General features: G+C 44.7%; 1 protein-coding gene across 1 annotated transcript; it reads right to left on the bottom strand.

The window, feature by feature from the left end:
• Positions 1-13: 13 nt before the first annotated feature.
• pip5k1bb (phosphatidylinositol-4-phosphate 5-kinase, type I, beta b) lies at positions 14-22,274 on the bottom strand. Its single transcript, XM_047329280.1, has 14 exons — positions 22,173-22,274; positions 22,003-22,071; positions 21,201-21,331; positions 17,493-17,610; positions 14,266-14,418; positions 13,577-13,876; positions 8,310-8,512; positions 7,836-7,919; positions 7,022-7,070; positions 6,820-6,904; positions 5,307-5,465; positions 3,502-3,628; positions 1,394-1,517; positions 14-1,278 (listed from the first exon to the last, which is right to left on the bottom strand). Exons 2-14 carry the CDS (start codon positions 22,069-22,071, stop codon positions 1,276-1,278), a joined length of 1,605 nt encoding a protein of 534 aa, XP_047185236.1. The 5' UTR covers positions 22,173-22,274; the 3' UTR covers positions 14-1,275.
• Between the last annotated feature and the right edge of the window lie 204 nt (positions 22,275-22,478).

The raw sequence follows: 22,478 nt of genomic DNA, 5'->3' as shown, positions 1-22,478 counted from the left end.
CACAAGTAGACGCTGGATTTTAGAAGTTTATTTATAGGAGTCTCTTCTATATATAAATATGCATTGTCTTAACATTCAGCGATGATGAAAGTTTTCTTTCAGCAAATGGTAAAATATTGAGATTTACATAAATTATGGTGTCAAGTGACGTGTGATTGTGGTATTGAACATTTACAGTTGTATATGGTCTTGATGAAGAGGTATTAGACGGCTTCTAAGTGTGGGATGCATGTCTCGCAACTTCTTGAGAAGAACACACTTATTCAGTATCAAAGGATCTCCTGAGTAAAGGCATCTTCAGGCGTGATGCAAAACTCACAAAGCGAGTGGCTCCACGTCAAAAATAATCTGTAATGTTCCTTCATTGTCTCTGTACATGTAGTATCAATGACTGACAGAGGTGTGCATTTGTTCGAGTAAAAAGAGGGGAGGAAAAAAAAGTGCATGTTCACACATCCAAATCTGTGCTTATGTCAGGTAGCTTGGCCACTTAAGCAACGTTCCTAAGAAAAATATTTTCTTACAGTAATCATAACCAATGTCAAAAGTGCCTTTGTATCCAGAGCGAGTGCATTGTCCATCTGCTCTGTGCTTCGGCCAAGAGCCAGTAACTGTGTTTTCTCCCTTCCGTTTACAGCAGCGCATCGCCGGGCCTTCGGGTTCGCGTCAGAGCAGCACGAACGACGGAGCGGTTAGGAAAAAGTGACACGTCTCGGCCCGTGTTTGGCTTCAGTAGCTTCAGACGTGAAGTCTGTTCACTTGGGTCTTTCCCCGTCGGCTGTGGTCACAAGCTGGCTTGTGTCCTCTGTGCGACATTGTCGCGTCCCCCCTTCGTTAGGGTCAAAGATGCCGTTCACTGTAAACATTTCGCATCTGATCAGCAACTAGTGTTGTTGCGGGATTTTAGTGTGTGTCTTTCATTTCTTTCTGGTCAGCAGAGGAGAAAAACGATTCAGAGAAATGTATGATTCGTATCTAGTCTCTTCATGTGTGTGTATATAGCAAATGCCATGAAAACAGGATATGTATATACAACTTAATGGCACTGTACTGACACGTGCTCTAGGATTCATCAGATGTCACATGGTTCCTGGTGTCCGTCACTGTGAATTATGTCTCCTTTTTTCAACCTGTGGAGACTCAGTTTTTTATGTTTTGGCAATAAGAGTGGCAACATGGATCTAGCAGCACTGGGAGTGGAGTTAAAGTCCAATGGAGTGCGGCGATTGTCTTATGATTGGCAGGAGGGAATGGAAGGCCGTGAAGCTGCTCGTTTCACTGCAGTGGAGAGGAGAGGAATTCGAAAATATGATTAGCAAAGGAAGTCACAAATCCCCCAGAATGGCCCAAATTTGACGGCGACCGGAAAAATTACAGGTGAGACACAACTCACCAAGTAGACGTCGAGAACGGACCCATCGTCGCGGCCTATGTCCACGTCCATGGTGCTCTGCTCAGAAGTGAGGCAGATGGCACTGTCCTCCAGGGTGAACGTCGAGCTGGATGCAACGTCGTCTCTGAAACGGGAAAAGATGTATTTCATGTTAACGAATGATGGAGACAGCTCTGAGCGTTCCCTGTCTCGGTGAAGGGGCAGTAAAGGTAAGGCAGATGTGTAAACTGATGAAGAAATAAAAATATCTTCAACAAACAAATCACCCACTATTGCAGAGGCTCTAACATCAGAGAGACGAAGAGATGAGCCGACTGTGAACAGGATGTGAAACCTGGCGTCGGCACAGCGGAGGCCTCAGCTGAGAGGCTCATGTAGTCTCCGAAATGTCTCGCAGGAAATGAACAGAATCTCCTCAGGACTGTCCTGATTTGACCTCAACTGCCAAGTCAGAATCAGACTCTCCCCTGGTGGGAGGATATGCTCGACCAATTATTACACACTGCATAGCAGATGGGAATGAAGTGAAGAACTGAATTATTCCTAGGGAAATTACACCCGTTAAAATTCTGCAATTTGGGGTTTTACCAGAAGAAATCGACAGAAACCTGTGAGTGCAAAACTTATTGAACACAAAGCTGTGAACCGGCAGCACACAAATGAAATACAGTGACACTTTGAAACTGCCATCAACATGTTTTCTTTAAAAAAAGAAAGAATTGGTGAAATGACATTGGTTTGTGTATCAATTTTAGAACATTTTTATTATAATGATCACCAAGACACTTTTGGTCATTATAGTCGTCCTATTAAATGTTCCCACTGTTCCATCTGTCCTCTATGCTTCTGACGGGATCAGCAGACGTGTGCAACTTTACTCGTCCTCCTTTGGCTTCACAGTTTCGGCTCAGCCACCAGGGGGTAATGTTGTTTGACTTAGATGAACATCAGGCGACTCCCTGTTAAATTCTGGGTTATTTTTTACCTCCTTTTTTCTACGACTCTTTTATGAAACGAGACTGACCACGGTCAAAGTCAGTCGACAGCCAGGCAGCGAGAACAGCAGACGGGTACAGCTGTAGAAATAGATACATGGTGTGAACATGGTCAGTCTCACGTCATGTGAGCAAGCGCTCTGTTGTGGCCACTGTGACAGTCCAGCTTTCACACTGTGATCATTGTCACTGGATACCCAGGCTCCACTGCACCGCTTGTCCTCTTTTGTCACAGTCGCTTCTGCGGCACAATGGCACCGCGCAAGACCTGTGTCAAAAGCCGCCGTTTAAATATTTATGAAAACAGCTGACGGAACAATGTCAGGGCAGCAGCAGGTGACTGACGAGGGGACAAGACCGGGCAGGTCGCGCAAAGGAGGCTCAGAGAGCGAGTTGAACCTGACACCGCTGGACAGGAGGAGAGGTGAAAGACGGAAAGAGGACAAAGTGTCCAGACGCCTCTGGTCGGAGGGAGAACGAAACGGTTATAATGGGTGGAATGAAACTTGTAATAATGATAATGTACAGTAATAATTTGATCAGACTTTTCAGTATAATGTGAGGTAGTACCTCATCTATTGCCCAACACTGTATCGTTGAAATGGTAGTTATTCAAATAAGGTCGAACCAAGGAGGCTTTCCTGCCCTGAGTGGAAAAACAACATTTCTTTCCCGACGCATTTCTTCCTCCGTGTCTCTCGTAAAAGGAACGAAACCATCCCACCACCCACTTCTTGACTGAGCTGTCCACATGTTGTGTGGGGAGTGTGTGTGTGTGTGTGTGTGTGTGTGTGTGTGTGTGTGTATTGAATGCATGTTGCCAAGCCGGGTGAGTCACCGTGCTCCATGACGCACGTCACCATCGGGACCATGTGACATAGGTGCACACAGGTGACAATTACGTGGGCGTGTGTGTGTGTGTGTGTTGGGCAAGACAACTCTACATGCCTTCCTTCTTGTCCTCAAGGCCACATTGTGTAAAGGAACCTTTGCGTCATGGTTTGGGGGTAATAAACAGCGTACTCTAACCCCCTAAATCAACTCGGTGTCAGGATTCGATGAAAGCAGCTGGAAAGAGTAAAAAGAAAAACAACAACAAGTAAGACACCATACCTCTCCTCTTTTTGGTTGTCCACGCTGACAAAGATGGAGGAAGTGGAGACGGTTCCCATGGAGGAGCCCTCGTAGAACGACGGGTTGGCAGGGACCAGATCGGGACGCAGGTATGAGCCGTACACAGCTGAGGTGGAAACATTCACATGTGTGTGAGTGCATTTGTCATGTTTACATCTAAACCTTCCTGCCTGGGAAACTCCAACATCTTTCCAACTCCAAGGCCCAGGCCGAGATCAGACTTCTCAGATGTCCGAGAGCTCATCCGGAGAGACAAAGATATTATACCGTTACTTTTTCACGGGCTAAGTAGAACTGCCTATGATGAGTCAACTCGATTCTGTTAGAAAAAATCATTGCAGTCCCCCATTTTACAGAGAAAATACACATCAACCAGAATGGTGCCCACAGCTAGGCCTGTCACGATAATCACATCACAATATGTGAATATGAAATCAATAATCTTTATTGACCTCAATAATCGCCATTGTGTCTACATGCGTGTTTGTTGACATAAGAATGAATGTGTCAACAACAGTACAGCAAGTCTCACTGCTTCTTATCCTCTCACCTCTTCTCATCGTATGATTAATAAATCACAAGTTTTGGTCTATAAAATGTCTCCCAAAATATGGATTTCTTAGTATTTTTCTTAAAATGTTGGATAACATTTCTCTCAGCAGCAACACAAATTGTGTAGGACTTGCACACGCAACAACCAAGCTCGCATAAATTCAGTATCAAAAAATTGTCTTAAAAGTAGGTTAATATCATTATCATAATATCTGTTGTGCCTTCCAGTGCAGATTTTAGAAACGCTTAAATAAGCCCTAATGGTTTAGACAAGGCATCGCATGAGATTTTGATTGAAGTTAATTGATCAAATGATCCCAAAAAAAACTGACAAACAGTATAATGTTTCTGTATCAGCCTCACGCTCCGGAGCAAGACAGATTTCCTTTGTCCTCTTCGAGACTGATTTAGAATCCACAGAGAGAGATCTAGTTAGGGGGAACTATCCAAATTGCTTTACAGCAGCAGGTTGCGTCACAGCTGCAGACACTGGCGTGCCGGAGTGCTCCGGTTGTAAAGACTCATCCGAGGACACATGACTGGTCTCGTCACGCCCACCACCACAGCCAGGCTCAGTGTTGGCCAACTCCCTCATCGGATCAAACTCAAAGGTCAGACGCTGCTGCTGCTGCTGCTGCTGCGGCTGCTGAACTTGCCTACACATTCACCCTCAATCAAACGTCAGATTCATACACATTTGTGGACTTGGCTCAGAGTGTGATCATGAGAGCGGGTGGGAGAGGAGGTGAGGAGGTGAGGAGGTGCAAACCACACACCTCTTTTTCTATTTCACTCGCCCTACGGACACGCACGTGCGGAAATTCTGTATCTGAAGGGATGCTACTAAAAGGGAAGCCTCTGGTGTCTTTCCATGAAGGCCAAGCACTGTATCAGCCCGTGACAGCCCGCTGCCCCTCGCCCGGTACAACGCTGAGAGGACAACATTTTTATGACCGAAAAACCAAGTGGCTGTTTACAGGCCTCAAATGTTTCATAAGGCTTTAAAAGGCCACATTACTTACGAATGACTGAGGGTGAAATAGCTGATGAGAGATACTGACAAAAATGATAAGCGTGTTTATGATAAAAAAAACCATTTAGGTTTTGAATGTTGTCAAACATAAGACACACTGTCTTTTATACCGTCTGGAAACATTGCGTCAGCGTGAACTTCAAGTTATAGTGGCCACGTGTGTGTGGTTCAACTTGGAAGGTGTGATTCTTTTGCGTACCGTGTCCGTCCAGGCTGGCGAGGCTGCGGGCTCCTCCCAGCCTGTCCCTCCTGTCCTCCTCTTTCCTCTCGTCTGCCAGCGATGAAAGGATCTCCTGTGAGGACGACTTCAGAGCCGGGATGGAAGTGCGCGTCCTCTTTGAAGGGGAAAATCGAATCGCTGCGGAGCACAAAGGAGCACGTGAGCAGAAGACTGGGGAGCGATCAAGATTCGGGGAGGGCAGGGGCAGAAAAACGTGAGAGCAGAAGATAATTGGAGGAGATAGAGACGATGAACAGTGCAGTTAAACCCTCAAACCATTCCCACAGTCATTCTAATTTCCACAAAGGGGGTCCTGCATGGTTACATAATGAAGGTGAAGTAGATTTTAAGGTTTGGTGGTAAACATGACATGGGATCAATCATGCATACGATCGGCTCCGCATGCCTGCGATATACAGGAGTGGTCGAGCGTTAAAAAAGGGAAATCAATGTCCTTGTTACTGCTCTCAAGGAGTTTTGTGACCTTAATCTTAACTGTGACCTTCTGTGATTCTACTTGTTGTTGTTGTTGTTGTTGTTGTTGTTGCTTTTGTGCTTGTGAATTTCTCATTTACAATGATGACCTGGCAAGTGGCCCCAGCAGAAGTAAGATCAAATGAAAAAAAAAAAGAAAAAAAAGACAAGGAAGTTAAAACAACACAAATAACTAATAAAATATATGGAGAGAGAGCAGAAGGGGAATCAACAACACGTACAACAGTCAACTAGGGAATGTTGTAGTTTCTGTTTAAACATGCAGAGTGATGGAAGAGCTGAAAGTATGAGGGGGTTTTGAAGGGAGTTCCAGTCGTTTGCTGCAGCAAAATGAAAGGAATTCTGTCCAAAGACATAGTGGGCTTTTGGAATATATAGAGTGATAAAATCACTGGACCTCAGGTGGTAGTTATTATGAGAAAAGTGCAAGAGGTTGGAGAGGTATGGAGGTGTTTTCCCTAGAAGAGTCTTATAGATAAGTAGAAACCAATGATGAAGTCGCCTGGTGTGGAGGGAGGCCCAACCGATCAGTTTATACAGATCACAATGATGGGTGGAAAAAGGTGCACCTGTGGCCAAACGGATGGCTGAGAGCATCCAGGCCGTTAAGGGCACACCCGGGAGCCATATAGATGACATAACCATAATCAAACATAGGGAGTATGGTCATCTTCACCAGAGTATTACAATTGAATCAAAGATGCCCATGTGCCTCAAATGTTTATCCAGCAGGCAAGAAAAGGGAGGACAATACAAAGGAAGCAATCTTCCAGTTAATATTTCACTTAACAGAAATAGATTGCCGCAGATCTAATTTTGCTTCAGTGACACACAAATGTCCAGTAATCGACAGCAAGAGCCGCCTACAAATTCACTCTCCTTATCAAGCCGGGATTTCCTACTTTCCACTTCCCAGTGCCCCTTCCCCTTTGTTTCTGGGTAGCATGTGAGCTGCCCTCCCTCACGTGTGTGGCCGCGATCAACGCTGCAGACTTACGCTGAGTCTTCCTGAAGACTCGCGTGCTCATGAACTTGAGGAAGCGGCTCGCATAAAAGCCGGGCCGGTGCACTGAGACAGAGTCCTGAGGACAGGCAGAGAAAACGCTTCAATTAGACAGTGGAGTCAAGAGTATGTTGTCCGGACAAAAGGCTCATTCATAAAAGCAGCCGTGTCCGATTTGAGCAAACTATCGGCTTACCCCATCGTACACCAGGGCCTTCCATGAGTGTTCCAACTTTTTAATGAACCTGGGGAGGAACAAGAAAAAGAGAAGTCCTGTCACAAACGCGTTCACTTACACAACAACTTCTCCTTTATGCTTGACCAAGCCTGAGACGCTTCCATTAGTCCCCCTCGGCACAAACTAAGGTTATTTTAGTTTTAACAGAAAATGCAATAAAGTTATTCCAACGTTTACATCTTTTCATTTTGTTTTCCGCGTGAAGCAGGCTAACAGAAACAATGCAGCATAAGACAACTTGAGCCTTATTCGTCCTTCCGCCCCGACCTGATCTCACCTCACCCACTCTGTGTGAATTTAATGTCTCGACCAAAACGGCCAAATGTTTATGTGATGCTTCTAAATTTCCGCAGGTTTGAAAAGCCAATAAGTCTCACTGACTCACTGCCTGCTTCTCGGGACAAAAAAGAAAAAAATCAATGTGTAAATAAAGAAGACTGAGCACAGTGTCCATTTAAATCCTGTTGTCTACTGAAAAAGCAATCCGTCCTTTTGGGAGTCAAGTAAAGTGGCTCGTAGGTATTCCAATCAATGCAGGGTGATAATTCAACACTCAGAGGTCGTATAGGGCAGGCATTAGTTGCATCGGTTACTCAGGGATAGTCTCGCCTGTAATGCTCCCTCTTTATTGTCGTCTTCACCCGCTATTGGTCAGTCAGACATTCGACTTTTAAGATATCGAGGCAGACACTTCTGCTGATCACACAGTCGAGATTTAAAGTGAGAGCAGGTCTGACAGCAGGTCATAAGGTCCTCTCCTGAAGACTTATACCTGTATGACTGCAGAATATCTATGATACCCAGGAAGATTAACAGCTTGTCTTCTTTGTGTGTTTTGGCCGGGATGCCGCCCATCCTAAAACACAGACGAAAGCACACCAGCAGTTAGAGAATGGCGACTGTTCTTCTTCCGCTCTGCTTAAAAAACCCTGTTCAAACAAAGTGTGTGCAAGAGAGGCACTTAAGGTATGTAACTTCATGTGTGCTGCGGTGGTTGTGTTTGTTTTTGTGTAGCTATGGTTATATGAAAGCCTGGCTGTGTGCACTCTTTCAAAATCCTGTTCGAGGTATGAGCACAGTTGTGTAACTGTGTCTGTGAGAGAAAAGGTGGAGATCCATAGACAGACAAAGGCGGCGTGTGTCCAAATATGTGTTCATAATGTGTGTGTGTGCGTGCGTGTGTGTGTGTGTGTGCGTGTGTGTGTCTGTGTGTGTGTGTGTTTTCCCTCCAGCCGAACCCACTCACGTGTCGTCTGTGGTGAGGGCTTCGGCCGCCTTGCCGTCTCCCTGGATGGACTCCATGGCGGTGGAGTAAAGGACCCTCTGACCCACGGGTCTCCTACCGTCGCCCCCTGCCTGGCCCGACTCGCCCCCCTCCCTCTGACTCTGGTCCAGGACGTGCACACCCAGCAGCAGACTGTAGTCCATGATCTTAAAACTCTCCAGCACCTACACGAAAACCACGGTTCACATGGAGCGCTTGATGAGTTTGAGTCGATAATTATAAACAGGATATTTCACATTTTCTGTGTTTGAACACCAAAGTGATTAATTTACTGGACTGGATGTTTTGACTTTGCAAGTACGGCAACACTGTTCATTTTTTGAAAAGCACCTTTCCCCCCCCCCATCAATGAACAACTTTCATCCCCCAAAACATTTCAGAAACCCAAAGACCAGAAAGCGAGCAAAAAGGAAGTCTCTGTCTGAACCAGTTCTGAGCAAAATAAACAAGGTGTTTCTGCACAGTGAGCCAAGTGTTACACATTGACCTGTCTGAGGAGCCTTTTGCCCAGTTTCCCAGGGACTCTGCGACTTTACGTCTCCTAGTGCTAAGGCAAAGCAGACTCGTGGCAAGACAAGTAAATGATTGAGCTGATTAATAAATCTGAACTTGAAGCTATTTGCAAATAAACTTCCCATCCATCAGATACCTTCGAACAGACAACAAGAATCAAAGAGCCATGTGACTCTCATCCAATCCTCTGTCGTCAAAAGTTGATAGAGATCTCCGTAGTGGCTAATTAATTTAAAGGCCCTGACAATTTATTCTTTACAGGACAAAAAGAAACTCCTGATACAACCAAACAGATCTGTGACACAGAAACCCGAGAAATGTCTGTCTGTTTCTGTGAGGAATATGAGTCCAATTGTGGTTTGAATTTGACCTACAACTTCCTCTTACGGCACTGAATAATCCACTTTCAGCGCAGGATCAGAGAAGACATGCACGGCGTCAGATGCGAATCCAGTTTGCGTCCGCAATAAATACAAGTGATGCATGAAGTCAGAGTCACACACATTCATGCATGCATGCCCATGCAAACACACAAACACAAAACAAGCTTCATGGCGAACTCGAACAGTGGGGCTTTTGTCTGTATAGAGCCCCACACACACACACACACACACACACACACACACACCATGCTGCCTACAGAAGGCCGTCTCTGTGTGTGCTGGCCCCAGCGTTCCCAGGCTAACAATCAAGCCGTCACGACAGCAGGGAAACTGCTGCGTTTCTATGGTTGTTAGTGCTGAGTACTTTCTTTGGATTCGAAAAAAAAATGCTGTTTATATGTGGGGAATATCACTGATCCAGACTTATATTACGTAGATGCAGCCCTTGACGCATAATAGCCAAGTGTTTGGGTCTCTCCCCTGGCAACCTGCCCTCAGCTCTCATTTCAGAAACAGCGACTGGAGGAGTCTAATCCTTTCACTCGTGTAGGAAGTGAGCTTTGACACAGTCGCCTCTGATCTTCAGCAAATCTCAGATTTCTCTTTCGAAGTGTATTCCACCCTACAGCACTTCTCCTCTCCATGTCTGTGCCAGTAGGGCTGTAGGTTTATTAGCCCTGGATATATATATATATATGATGACTCTAAGTCAAGTTACTGTACAGGAATATTATCACATTGCAAATCAACTTGTCAAAGGCTGCAATGATTATCTAAATGATTGATTGGTCCAACCAAATATTCACTAGTTTCAGTTTCTCAAGTGCAAAAACTTCCCCTTCTCTGATAATAAACGTCTCATCTCTTAAAAATCTTCATCTTTGAACAACTGATGGGGCAGAACAAGACATCGGGACACTTCACCATTGGGCCCCCGGGGAAGTTATGATGGGGATTTTTTCCTGCTTCACATTTGCTGAAGTTGAATAAAGACAACAATCAGTAAATTCATCACTCGTGCAGACAGTCATTAGTTGCTGTGTAATTAACAAGTTTAAGCCATGGCTAGCGGTAAAAGCAGAGTGGCATGGATGTGGTGTAGGATCACGCTGAAGCCACCATGCTGACTTTCCACTGCAAGGTCACGGTCTTGGTTTTCTGCAGCTGAGAGAGAGAGAAGCTATTGTTGTCGCAGGATCACATGACTGAGAATAGGGGGGAACCATACAGTTAATGGCTGTTTATGATTGGCTACAATAGCTGCTATGCAACCCATTATTGTCTTCCTACCCAGAATGCATGCCTGCATTGTCTGAATCTCTCTATTACTGCAGTCGTTTGTGTCTGAAATCCGAGCACTGTTGTACAACTGAAGCACCTCAATGTCGTTCTTGCTCTGGGTTTTCCCCAAGACGACAAGGTCTCTGCTGTCGAACATGTGCTGTGAACAAAACTGTCTCAGCAGCCTGACACCAGCATCACCATCACCCCTGTGCAAGTCCAACACAGCCGCTGTAACGCGACAGTGTCATGACGCTCTTGTCTGCTGCAAATCACAAACAGCCAGCACCAGACAAGCACACGGTCACTCTACAATAAACTCCCTCTCTGTCTCACTCTCTCTGTACAGTAGAGTTCAACGTGAATTATTAATGCCTTGCTTTTTGTGCTGTTTGGGCATTTGGGGAGTATCAGTGGGGCTGCATGGAGAGAGGAGACTTAAAAGGAAGGGAGATCGTATCCTGCATTTCCCGAGTGGTCCACGAAGCAGGAGCATCTGATTCTCTCAATATCATTGCATTTGCTCCTCTTCCTCCCTGCGATCTGCTTTCAGCTTCAGCTCAACTTTGACCTCCCACATTCCAACGGCATAGAAATCATATCACTCCACACACAGCAAAAAATAGTCCAAATTTATTTTTCAGAGCCCAATCGCCACATGTGCTTTCGCAGGACAACAATCCCCTTCCACTTCCTCACTCCCTCCACACCCCTTGTCCCCTGTTGCTTGGCTTCTGCCGACCCCGCCTCAGTGTTTGCAGTCGGCGGTCTCTCCTGGGTTGACGGGGTTAGCTGCTTACTCATGAAAATGGACAGGGGATTCTGCTTAGAGGGCACTTTGCTTCCCACTCAGGAGGCAAAATGCAGGAAGCCATGACAATAACAAAACTGCACAGCACCGTGTCAGACAGCTGCTGCTTACTGTAATAGTCTCACACACCGTGTTAAGTGGCAACCACAATGGGTAGACCTAGTGCATGCCTTGGGTACGTTTGGGCAAGGTTGCGAATGTGCGTGTGCTGCCAGGTTAAACATTAAGGAAGCACTGACTGAGCAAGAGAGGAGGATGTCATCCTGGCTTCGATCTGCTTGAGAAAACATTGAAAGGAAAAACAGAGAAAAAGAAAGTCAGCATATTGGTTAACGAGGAAGAGAAAGGATGTGACCGAAGGGGATCACTTGACGCTCGTCTGAATTTGTTCTTATCTCGTTCTAAAAGAGTCCAAACTCTTCTGATCGAGATACTGATTGACTGGGAAATCAACAGTTTCTCGCAGCTGTCTTAACTGAAAGGACACTCTTGGGATACACTTTACCGAAAAAGGGCAACACCAAACCACAAACTAGTCTGGTCGATCCAATTAACCTGTTAACACAAAAAGAGGAGAAGAGGAGAGGAGAGGAGAGAGTGGCCCGTTACCAAACAGCTTCAACTAAATATTCCCATGGAATCTCACTGTGCATTACCACATAGTCTGCTCCATATGCCACCAATCACCGTTTGACAACAACGCCAGGAAGGTTCTTCAAATTCCAAACAGTAAAAAACCGAGGGACACTTCAGCTGAGGCTTGTACAACGGAGTTCATTAAAACTGTTGGCTGAATGGTGCCGTGCAGGGTTGCCAAGTCTGGCAGGTTGACCTCACCTTATACATCAATGCACACACAGTCACCCACACAGGCGTGATTCAAAGGAGAATATCAGAGCATAGACCCCTCAGACGTATGTACCGCATGTGTGTGTGTGTGTGTGTGTGTGTGTGTGTGTGTGCATGTAGCTACCGTGCATTATTTCAAGCACAACAAATGGGATTACAACACAGGGGGCTATGGGCTGTAACCCCCATCATTAACCTGCCGGTATGAGTACAAAATGCAGTGCATGGAAGTTTGACATCAGCCGTTAAGCTATGCCAAGAGGCCACCCCCCTTGTCCTGAGAGAACATAGTGGGAATGTCACTGCAGGAACAGTCCTGAGATCCAAGCCAAACAATTTATTGTAGATTCAGCAATTCTACTCTGCTTTTCTATTGCTTTTGCTTTCTGTAGCCTGGACACTTGTTCCTGTACAACTGTGGTCCACAGGCACATCAGCAGAACATGAAAAGCCATTTCACAGGGTCCTTTCTCAAAGCTGTTTTCACAAACATTTCCTACAGATTAGAGAAAACGATGGGAAAGAACTTAAGTCTATTTCTGAAAACTTCACCTTTTTAATTCTACTGACAGAAGCAACGGTTGATCACCAGAGCAAATCATGCCTCCAATTAATCTCTATCGTCCCCCAGCAGGCAGTCTCACAGCCTCCGCGTTAAAGTAGAGAAGAATGCGAGCCTTCAGATTGGAGGAGTATCTTTGGCTTGAGCTCTGAGTCTCTCACGCTACCAGGATCACGTCTTTAGTCATATTCAGTGTTTGGAGAGCTGTCATGTACTGAAACATAGCAGTGCGGAGAATAGTGCCCAGGGCAAACTGAGAGCTCAGACTGCACACACACACACACACACACACACGCACACACACACACACAGTGGAAACACACTGTGGTCCCACTGGTAAACATGGAAAATTGTCTTATTATCAAAACATTTAGTCCCATTAAGAGGCAAATGCGCTGTCCTGAGCTGGTGCAGTGGTTAAATTACAGAGTGCCGCTGTTATAGTTTCCATAATCAGCCACAAGAATGAGAGGTCAGTGACATCCCATCAACAGCAGTATATCAAGTTAAAAACAATCTGTTCTACGCTCTGATATGGCACATGGCATAATGTCCATCCACGTGGGCCCTGGCTGCATTCAGGCGAAAATGAAGACATGATAATTCAACATAAATGTCATTTTGAAGGAAAGCAATATGATATTGGAACCAAACAAAAAAAACACCTGATCCTGGAATTACCAGTTTGTTGCACTGGTTGCTTCTAGGGAACAATAGTGATCTTTCTATCGTGGCATGACTTTGCCATCTAAAAGTCAGCAAGGGAGACAAAATGGAACACAAACACACACAATCAGCATGCTCCCTGCACACTGCTCAAACCACCTACCCGACAGTCTCTCTGAAGCGTCTTCATTAGGTTGTTGTACGTCTCAGCGTCAAAGTAAAGCCCTTCCTCGTGCATGTCCTGAAAGTCCAGATCTTTGTAGGTGGGACTGGCCTTCTCCCTCTCTTTCCTGGACGCTCGTCTCTTGTAGGTGGATCCCTTCAGGTCATACTTGTAGTGCATCTTGACGGAGCGAGGCAGTACATTGTTCATCACCACCAGTCTGATGTTGATGCCTCCTGACTGGATACAGTACAGGCCATAAAACTTGGGCAGTAGCGTGCGTGGATTCTGGTTCAAGTTCTGTGAATGTGAACAGCGTATAGGGTCAAACTGCATGCGAGCGGGATCAGTATGCACAGAAACGGCTTTGTGTAGACTTGGTGCAATCCCTGATACATTAATGAGAAACAGGGAAATAGTTTGATTCCTAATTTGTGAATAACCGTATTATATTTTACATTACCTCAAAAAATATCATAGCTTTTCAGGTATTGATGTGTTTTGCAGTCTGTTCGGCAGTCTGATGGTGCCTTACAGCGAGAGCTAATGAGAACGTTTGCTGCATCTCATTAATGCCACTCATGCATCTGCTGAATTTAACACTAAGAGAGTTTTAGACAGTTGTCCAGAGAGCAAGTGCAGTCTTGCCACCTCGACAGGTGCTCGTGGAGCATCGTCGAGTGTCTCACCATGTAGTATCCAGGTAGCAATCTCTGGAGAAACTTGGCCTCTTTGTGCTGGACGGTTTTGATGATGAACTCGTCATCGCTGGTCAGGTAGAAGAGGGAGCCACTGGCCCCTGGGTTGGTCAGCTCAATCAGAGGCTCATTGACCAGGGAGTACTGAGGAAGGAAAAACATTAACAAAGCTGCTCAACATTTCACGTCTAATACACAAAAGCAGCCCCATTTTTTCATAAACCACCATGCAGAAGAAAATGAAAACACAATCCAAAGTTTATATGGAAAATATGAATAAACGATGAGGCCATAATGGTGCTGTAAGAAAAAAAAACCTAGTAAATCTTCACTGGTCTTGTGGTATTTACAGTAAGTCCTGTGATACAAAAGCACCAGGTTTCTATCAAAGTACTTTGTTGTTTTTGTTGTTGTGGTTTGATACATGTATCCCAAGTTACGAATTGTTTCTGGACACTGTATCATTACAACCTTACTGTACAGGATGTAATGAACAATGACATCAATGCCGCTGCAATAACCTCCACTTGTCTGCAAAGGTCGAGGCTTGATCACCAGCTGGGAATAAGGGGGAACTGCTCAGGGACCTCAGACTCACATTGGGGACTGAAGGCTTCAGATTTACTGTGTGCGAATTAGTTTGTGGTAAATTTGAATAATTATTCAAATTATTCAAAATTACAATTTTATTTGGGAGAACTCTATGCACAACTGAAACGTAATCTTCGCTTATTCTTAAGTGAATGTTGATCAAATGAACACAAACCCATTGCTAATTACTGAGCACTAGATGCATAATGCACAGTCAGCGGGAGAAACATTGGGGTAAACAGATGCCAACACATCGTATTTGACCCAGTTGATTAATGCAGCCCTGGTTTTACAACCTGGCTGCAGGGATTTTGCTTCCATTCAGCCAGAACGGCAATAATGAGGTCGGGCACTGATGTTTGGCAATAAGGCCTGGCCTCACATTTGGTGCTCCAGTTCATGCTCGGGTGGTTAAGGCTACGAGAAGCCAGGGCAGCCACATTTTAATCGGCCTGGATTTTTTGGGGTATTTTGCAAGGACATTGTAGTGGTGAAACAGAAAACTGAAAATAAGAATTACAGTTCAAACGAAAAGCAGACAAACCAACATTGCGTGGGAATCCATGGTTTTCCACATGCTTCTGGCCAAACAGCCTATTTGACTGACATGTAAATGGAAGCAGGTAACATTTGGTTCATTGTTGGGGGAAAAAAACCCATCACACCCATTAATTGTGGAAATGCCAGCTCTGCCCCACAACAGCCGAGGATAACAGAAGCAATTACTGCGCGTGCTCTTTCTCAAAAAGCCCCCGAACGGATTGAGAGTCTTCATCGCAACGCGCCAATCAGGGGGAGAGCCTTTGAGAGCAGTTTTAGATGTTAATCAGCGCGTTATGAAAGCAACATGTTCAGAGAAGAGGAGAAACACTGGAGGCATCCGCTCTCCCTCTCCAGAGACTCTTCCACTGATGACCGTCCGCAGTCACATTAACGCACCAGCACAAACACATCCGCAGCTTATTACATTTGCATTCAGGATACTGTGTGTGTGTGTGTGTGTGTGTGTGTGTGTGTGTGTGTGTGCGCGTGTGTGTGTGTGTGTGTGTGTGTGTGAGTTTGGTCTCTCTTTTAATTAGGCTCCGCTGTGTGTCTGAATGGGTGCATCATCACCTGAAGGACATCAGTCACGAGCTCATCCTCTAAGCTGCTGCCTCCCGCAGCTTTGAGGTTACAATTTTTAGTCTCCGTCTGTCCTCCAGAGCCTTTTCTCATTCACTTACGTTGAAACAAATTTGTCATTCAGAAACAATAATGCGGCTGGTGGGGTTATTGAAAGGCTTGGAGGCAGACGGAAAATAGGAAAATGGCGTAATGCCATGGTAAAGCCCGAACAAGATAACATGCGTTCGAAATCCTGTTCCAAGAGTGTGAGGAGTGTGAGGAGTGTGGGATGAATATAGCAACGAGGTATACTGAGCAGCAAATTAAATTAACATAAAGGATGGCATGTAGAGCACGTGAGTGAATGCTCTTGACATGGGGTGTTTGAAAGCCTCGTGATATTAGACATCCAAGGCTTCAGTCAGAATATTTTCACAGCCACGCTTTTGCAAATATGAAAAAACAGGCAAGAAAAGCCAACATGACTTGATCAAAATGCTCCAGTTGAACATGTCTTTCAGGCAAACACATTACTCTCTCATTCTGCATCTGTTTGTCTGTTTTTGACTGTACTGGGAAATGCTGCTGATCTCCTTCACCAATGGGAGCTGGTTAAAGCTGCCGTAAGGACAGCACGCTCCATTAGCTTGGTCATTACATCCAATGTTGCCACCACCCCAACGTTGTGCCTTGACTTCACCCGCCCATCCTGACTTTTCCCAGCACAGATGGTGCTACTCAATAAAAAGAACAGTTGGAAGAATAGCATTCAGTCAGTGGGGAGTAATTGATGAGAAGGACAGACCAACAGGCCCCTGCACCTCCTTTGGGTCATTGATCATTTTTCTATTTTTGTTTTCGACATGTGCCTGTACAGAAACAGTGAGACACAATCAGACTTGGGTGTTCATGATGACAAATAAATCAGCTTCCCAACTGCATGATCACACTGAACATCTTTTAAAAGATGCTACATGTGTAGTTTGAGGCGCACTTTACATTGATAAAATTGCTGAAAGCACAAAAAATTCGCAACACATCTTTACCTTAAATATGAAGCTATAGCCAATGGGCGGTTAGCTTAACTTAGCATGAAGAACATTTGGGAACAGGGTGTCTAAAGTTGACAAAATCCAGCTTCTATCACATCACAAATTATTGGCTATCTGTTTTTCTTAATCTGTTCAAAAACTGAAGTGTAAACATGGTGATTTGTAGGTTTACAGGGGGTGATGTACGGGACTCTTTCTTGGAAAAGGGAGTTTCCTGGCAGGGAATCTACAGGGCCTCCAGAGGCCCCTGCCAAGGAGAGTATTTCCCCAAAATTCCTCAAAGTTTTAAATGTGAAACATAAACTCTAATGTTTCCTTCTTTCTTTCCTGATTTTTTACTTTTTACTATGTTGTAATATTTTTAGTAGTGTAGTCATAAGTAGAAGAACTTGAGGGCTGAATTATGTGCATACTCGTGCAGATGAAACATACCAACAGACCAACTAGGTCTCAGCCAGGTTTGAGTCTTACCAGGTAGTCGTCTGGTTTGATACCGAACAGATCTCTGAAGTAGCGGAAGGCCAGCGGGGCGTAGGTCTTGAACCGGAAGTCGGGATAGTGATGCGCTGGGGTCAAGTTGCTTCCCTCGCTGGTATGTGCAACGAATAACCAAGCCCGCCCAGGAAACAAAAACATAGACATTAGATCCAACTTGACATTACATAAGTAAAACATATCAGTGTCATTAACACAAACTGGCCCTCTCCAAGCAAGGATCCCATACAGACAAGAGGGAAAGTGAACCCTAACACTTAATCCTTGTGCCTGAGTATCTGGGCTCCTGACTCCTGGTAAGAGTATCAATGGGCCCCTGCAACGTGCTCCACCCATGCCTCAGTGAAGTCATCAATGGGAACCCCAGATTCTCCTGCATTGTAGTGACAAACTGGCCTGTATAGAGTTTGTTGCCTGGAGACGGAAAATGGCTTTGATTACTTGGTCTGAACAATACAAAACAACACATGAGCCTTTACTCTGCGGGGGTGAAAGGGAATAGCAAAAAAGGAAAGGAAGAGACAAAAAACAATAACCTCCTTTTTCTTTTTTTTGTCTTGACTGGACCCTGAGCCGTTCTCAGTCTACTTTCGACAATGACTGACCCTGTTTTGCAACCAGCATAATCTGTGTCCCAGGGAAACACATTGGAGTAATCATGTCTGATACGGTCAGAGTGAGTCTGCCGTTCAGTTTTTCGTCGAATAAACTCCTTGGAATCAATTTCACTGACCTGAAATCTACCATAAAAGGAGATTAAATGAGGTTTTTGTTTTTCAGGGCACCTAAATCTGGTTTATATTCTGAGAACTTGGATGGTTTTTCTGGGTAAAGAGGCTGCTGTGTTGTTGGTCTGTGCTGGTGCCACACACAACAGACAGGCCCTGATGTGTAACACTACACCTGTGATCTCTCTACAACGAAAAACCCACTGCTTTGTTTAACATGTGAGGGCAACAACAATGACGTGTCGCCAATGACAGACACTATCCACAATGGTTACGTGCCACACGCCGCGCATGGAAACCGTCTAACAACACAGAGCACCTGGAAATGTTAAATCAGTATAATCACGGAGTCACCTGTGTGTTTGTGTGTGTGTGTGTGTGTGTGTGTGTGTGTGTGTGTTTGTGTGTGTGTGAGCGAGTGTGTGTGTGTGTGTGTGTGTGTGTGTGTGTGTGTGTGTGTGTGTGTGTGTGTGTGTGTGTGTCTGTCTGTGTGTGTGTGTGTGTGTGTGTGTGTGTGAGTCAAAGGGGTCTGCAACATCTCCAGCCATCCAAAACTAGGCTGACAGGACAAACAACAGTGCAGTGGAGAAACCTCCAGAGGGGCAACATCAGGAGGAGGAGAGAGGAGGAAGAGTGGTGAAACGAGGCAGGAGGCAATGAAAGTATCTGAGAGCCACCTCCATCACTCAGCCGCTCTCTGAGGATGCTCTGTCAGTGAAAAGAAAGCGAGCGGTTTGCGTTTGTGTGCCATTACAGAAAAAAAAGCTTACAGAAAGTAAAGAATGAAGAGGTGAGGTTGCGTCAGATGCTGACGTAAAACGTCCATTTATGTTTTATTTGTTGTAGCTTTTATTCCTTTGCTTTTGACAGGGACAAGCTGGACCTGAAAATACCTTCAACTTTCCCCTCATTTCACCATCGTGTGAAAACTCTTGGCATTGAGGGCAAATAGAGGATGATGTAACAGACTTTAAAGGTGACTTATTATGCAAAAATCACTTCTTCATTGTTGGTGTCGTCATTAATGTGTCTATCTGTGGAGCCTGCCAGCCACACAAACTGTGAACAAAGACCACCCTGTCGTTTTTTTGTGAGCTGGCTAAACCCCACAGCCTGGCCCTGAACAACCGGTTGAGATTTCTCTCCCTCTCTGATGTCACAGTTGGACTCTTTTGGGGGTAACCCCGCCTACAATTTAACTCTAAACTTAAAGAAATCCAGGCGTGTTTTTTTTGACAGAGGGTAAAAAGAGGAGCTGCAGGAATGAGCAGTATGAGAACACTGACGCCTTTTATGAAAATTAGAGCATGTAAACCTTTTCAATTGGTAATCCAGATTAAAGGTATGAACCTGAATATGAGCATAACATGTCACCTTTAACTTTAAACCTGTTTATATTCCTCAACAAGCTACAGCCAGTTTTTAATACTCATCACAGCAGGGCCAACATGTAAACCAGAAGTAAAGGTCAATGTGCGGGCCAGCTCTCAAGGTTTGCATAAACCATACTGAGTTGACATATCCTGCTGCAGCTTCTCAAAGGTTGACAACAAAGTATTTCCTGGTAGCACTCTAATTCTCTCCACGCTTCAACATTAAAGACTTGCTTTGGATGATGCACATTTCACCACAGAGAGAGAAAAAAACTGTGAAAACCTTTTGCATGATTTGCTTATCAATTCCTTTTTATAAATCTGAGTATATATTTTGAGTTATGAGATAAACAACATATTTAAATAGAAAAGGAAACATTCACTATCATCAATCTGTTAATACAGCAAATACCAACTGACCTATTGTACCAGATTTTGAGAGACTCAGTGTGGCATTTCCACACGCTGAATAATTGTAAGAATAGATACGGCACACGTGTGAGCAGCAACTGTGTGCTATAATGTGCTGTATGCGTGAATACATGAGTCACACTTTCTTTGAAAGTGTGACTCAAAACTGGTCCAGTTTTGGACTATATAAAATGTTCTCTCAAGATGATGATGTAATTGGGAAAACAGCCTGAGATGACGGCGAGGCCCGACACTGACGTATGTTTTGCACTGTGGCAGCAGGAGGCACACAGTAAGCTGATTTCGCAGTTCTTGGCAGGATAATCCACTCGAATAGTTTTATCCCTGCATCATCACTTAGAGAAGCAAACATTTACGTTGTAGATAAATGATGATGGTCGCACTTTGTGGAGGCAGCATCATTTTTTTTTGGACTGGATGTCCACTGCTTGCGTTTCCATTGAGATTTACATGCTTTTAATACAAGACCCAGACATATATCGTTTTGCCTGGGCAGACAGGCAAAGCTCAACTTTAAGTCACTTCCGATCAGGAAACTATTGAAACCAATGAGGGTTAGGGCCAGTTACCACCTACACATGATCTCTTTTTATTACGCAGCTCTCTGACCCACTTGCTCTTGGCGACCAATGACCTTGAGGAGTTCATGTAAAAGACTCTTAAGCTGCTTTCAGACCAGCACTGTAGTCCGGACATTTTCCTGAACTTTTCCAAAAGGGCTGTATGTGAGAACACAAACGTCTGCAAATGTTGGTGTGGACATTTAAGAGGGACTTTTCCTACCAGCCCCCTAGTAAAATGACTGGAAAATGAGTAAGCGAGTGAGCCCATTTGAGAATACAACAGGAAAATCTCTGGAAATTCACGGCGAACCAGTGCACGCTCTACCCAGGCACTACTCCTTGCCTGAATAACATTTTTCTACCATTGTGAACGTGTCTGACTCGGAAAATCTCGCGCTATATTCATCATATGTGAATCGCAAACCACGGAAAATGTCTGGGCCCATTTTTCCCACATAATCTGGAGTTCATGCAAACCATTGCTACACAAATATGTATATAGACATAGAAAATATTGGGCCATGTATAGAAGCTGTCCGCTACAGTATAAAAGTGTGTTTGCATGGGTTGACACTGTGCAGCACTGACCTTGGCAGAAAGACACTCTCCACCACATAGAAGTCTTGCATAAGCACGTCCCTGTCAGGCTTGGAGGTGAGGTTGCCCACTGTATAGCCAATACCGAGCTGAATGGAGCCCTTCAAGGCAGATGATGTGGTCTAGATGGGAAATGGGAAGGGAAAACCTCACATCAGCTGGGCTGTTGTGGTGCACGGACACAGCTGCCCCCATCCCATGCACTACTTGACGTGAATGTTAAGGATTAAAAAAATAAAAAGGGCAAACCTGAGAATGGTTACCATGCAACGTTAATTTAGAAAATATACAATAATTTTACACTGACAGACTAGATAAATATCAAGACAACGTTTTCTTTTGTGGTTTAATATCTACTCAAACACATTGCACAGAAAACAGCTCTTTGGGACTGGGAACACAAACATAGGGCTCTTGCAGCCACGACAAAAAGCCCTTTCACAAAGTCCCAACCTGAACAGTGGGAGCTGCTGTGGAAAGCCTTGTAATTGTGACATCTTAAGAAATGCTGCCATAAGCAGTGACGTCTGAGGGTTTTTGGGTTGTTTTTTTAAAAGGAAAGAAAACATGTGTGACCAGCACTTGACTGATCTCTGGCAGAAGGCCCTGGCAGGAGTCAGGACATTATGTGCTGTAGAAGGACATTTATGAGGACTCATGTGACAAGTTAAGGTCTTCTGGACTTGTTGGCCCCAAACAGCGGCATTCTACAATAAATGTTATGGAAGCAGGTTCACATAAAACCAAACACAGTTAGGCTCTTGTATGAATAGTCAAAGTTTTTTTTATTAACCTTCTTATATGTTTTCTCTCTGCTTGTGTTCCACGGCCCTCCCATCCCATTTTCTGTCGTGGTTGACATCTGAAAGAGGCACAAAGTAACAAGGGATAAAGATCAATAATGAGATAATTGATTACTGATTTCATGGCTTGAAATAAAAGAAGTCAATATCGAAACCTTACCTTGCTTAAAGAGAAGCTGTGTCTGGCAAACAGGGATCAGGGCCACATCTCTTGATTGTCGGGTTGAGTAATCATCAGGGGGTTTGGATCTATCAGAGGACCCTGCCCGGGAGACACAGAGTGTTACATAGTAATGAAAAAAACATTCCACAAGAAGTGACGCTGCAAAATGAAGATGTGACAAGCTGAAGACGCGAGGGAACGTGTCCACCAGCAAAGATTCCTTAATTAACAGCGATGCACTTCTAATGCCATTGCTCTCCTGTTAATCTGAGTCTTTTTTTATAAACCCTCAACTGCTGCTTT

This window comes from Scophthalmus maximus, chromosome 19 (assembly GCF_022379125.1).
Source record: "Scophthalmus maximus strain ysfricsl-2021 chromosome 19, ASM2237912v1, whole genome shotgun sequence".
In the NCBI taxonomy this organism is placed as follows: Eukaryota; Metazoa; Chordata; class Actinopteri; order Pleuronectiformes; family Scophthalmidae; genus Scophthalmus; species Scophthalmus maximus.
The sequence above is the reverse complement of the archived record's forward strand: the minus strand, read 5'-3'. Positions and strand labels throughout refer to the sequence as shown.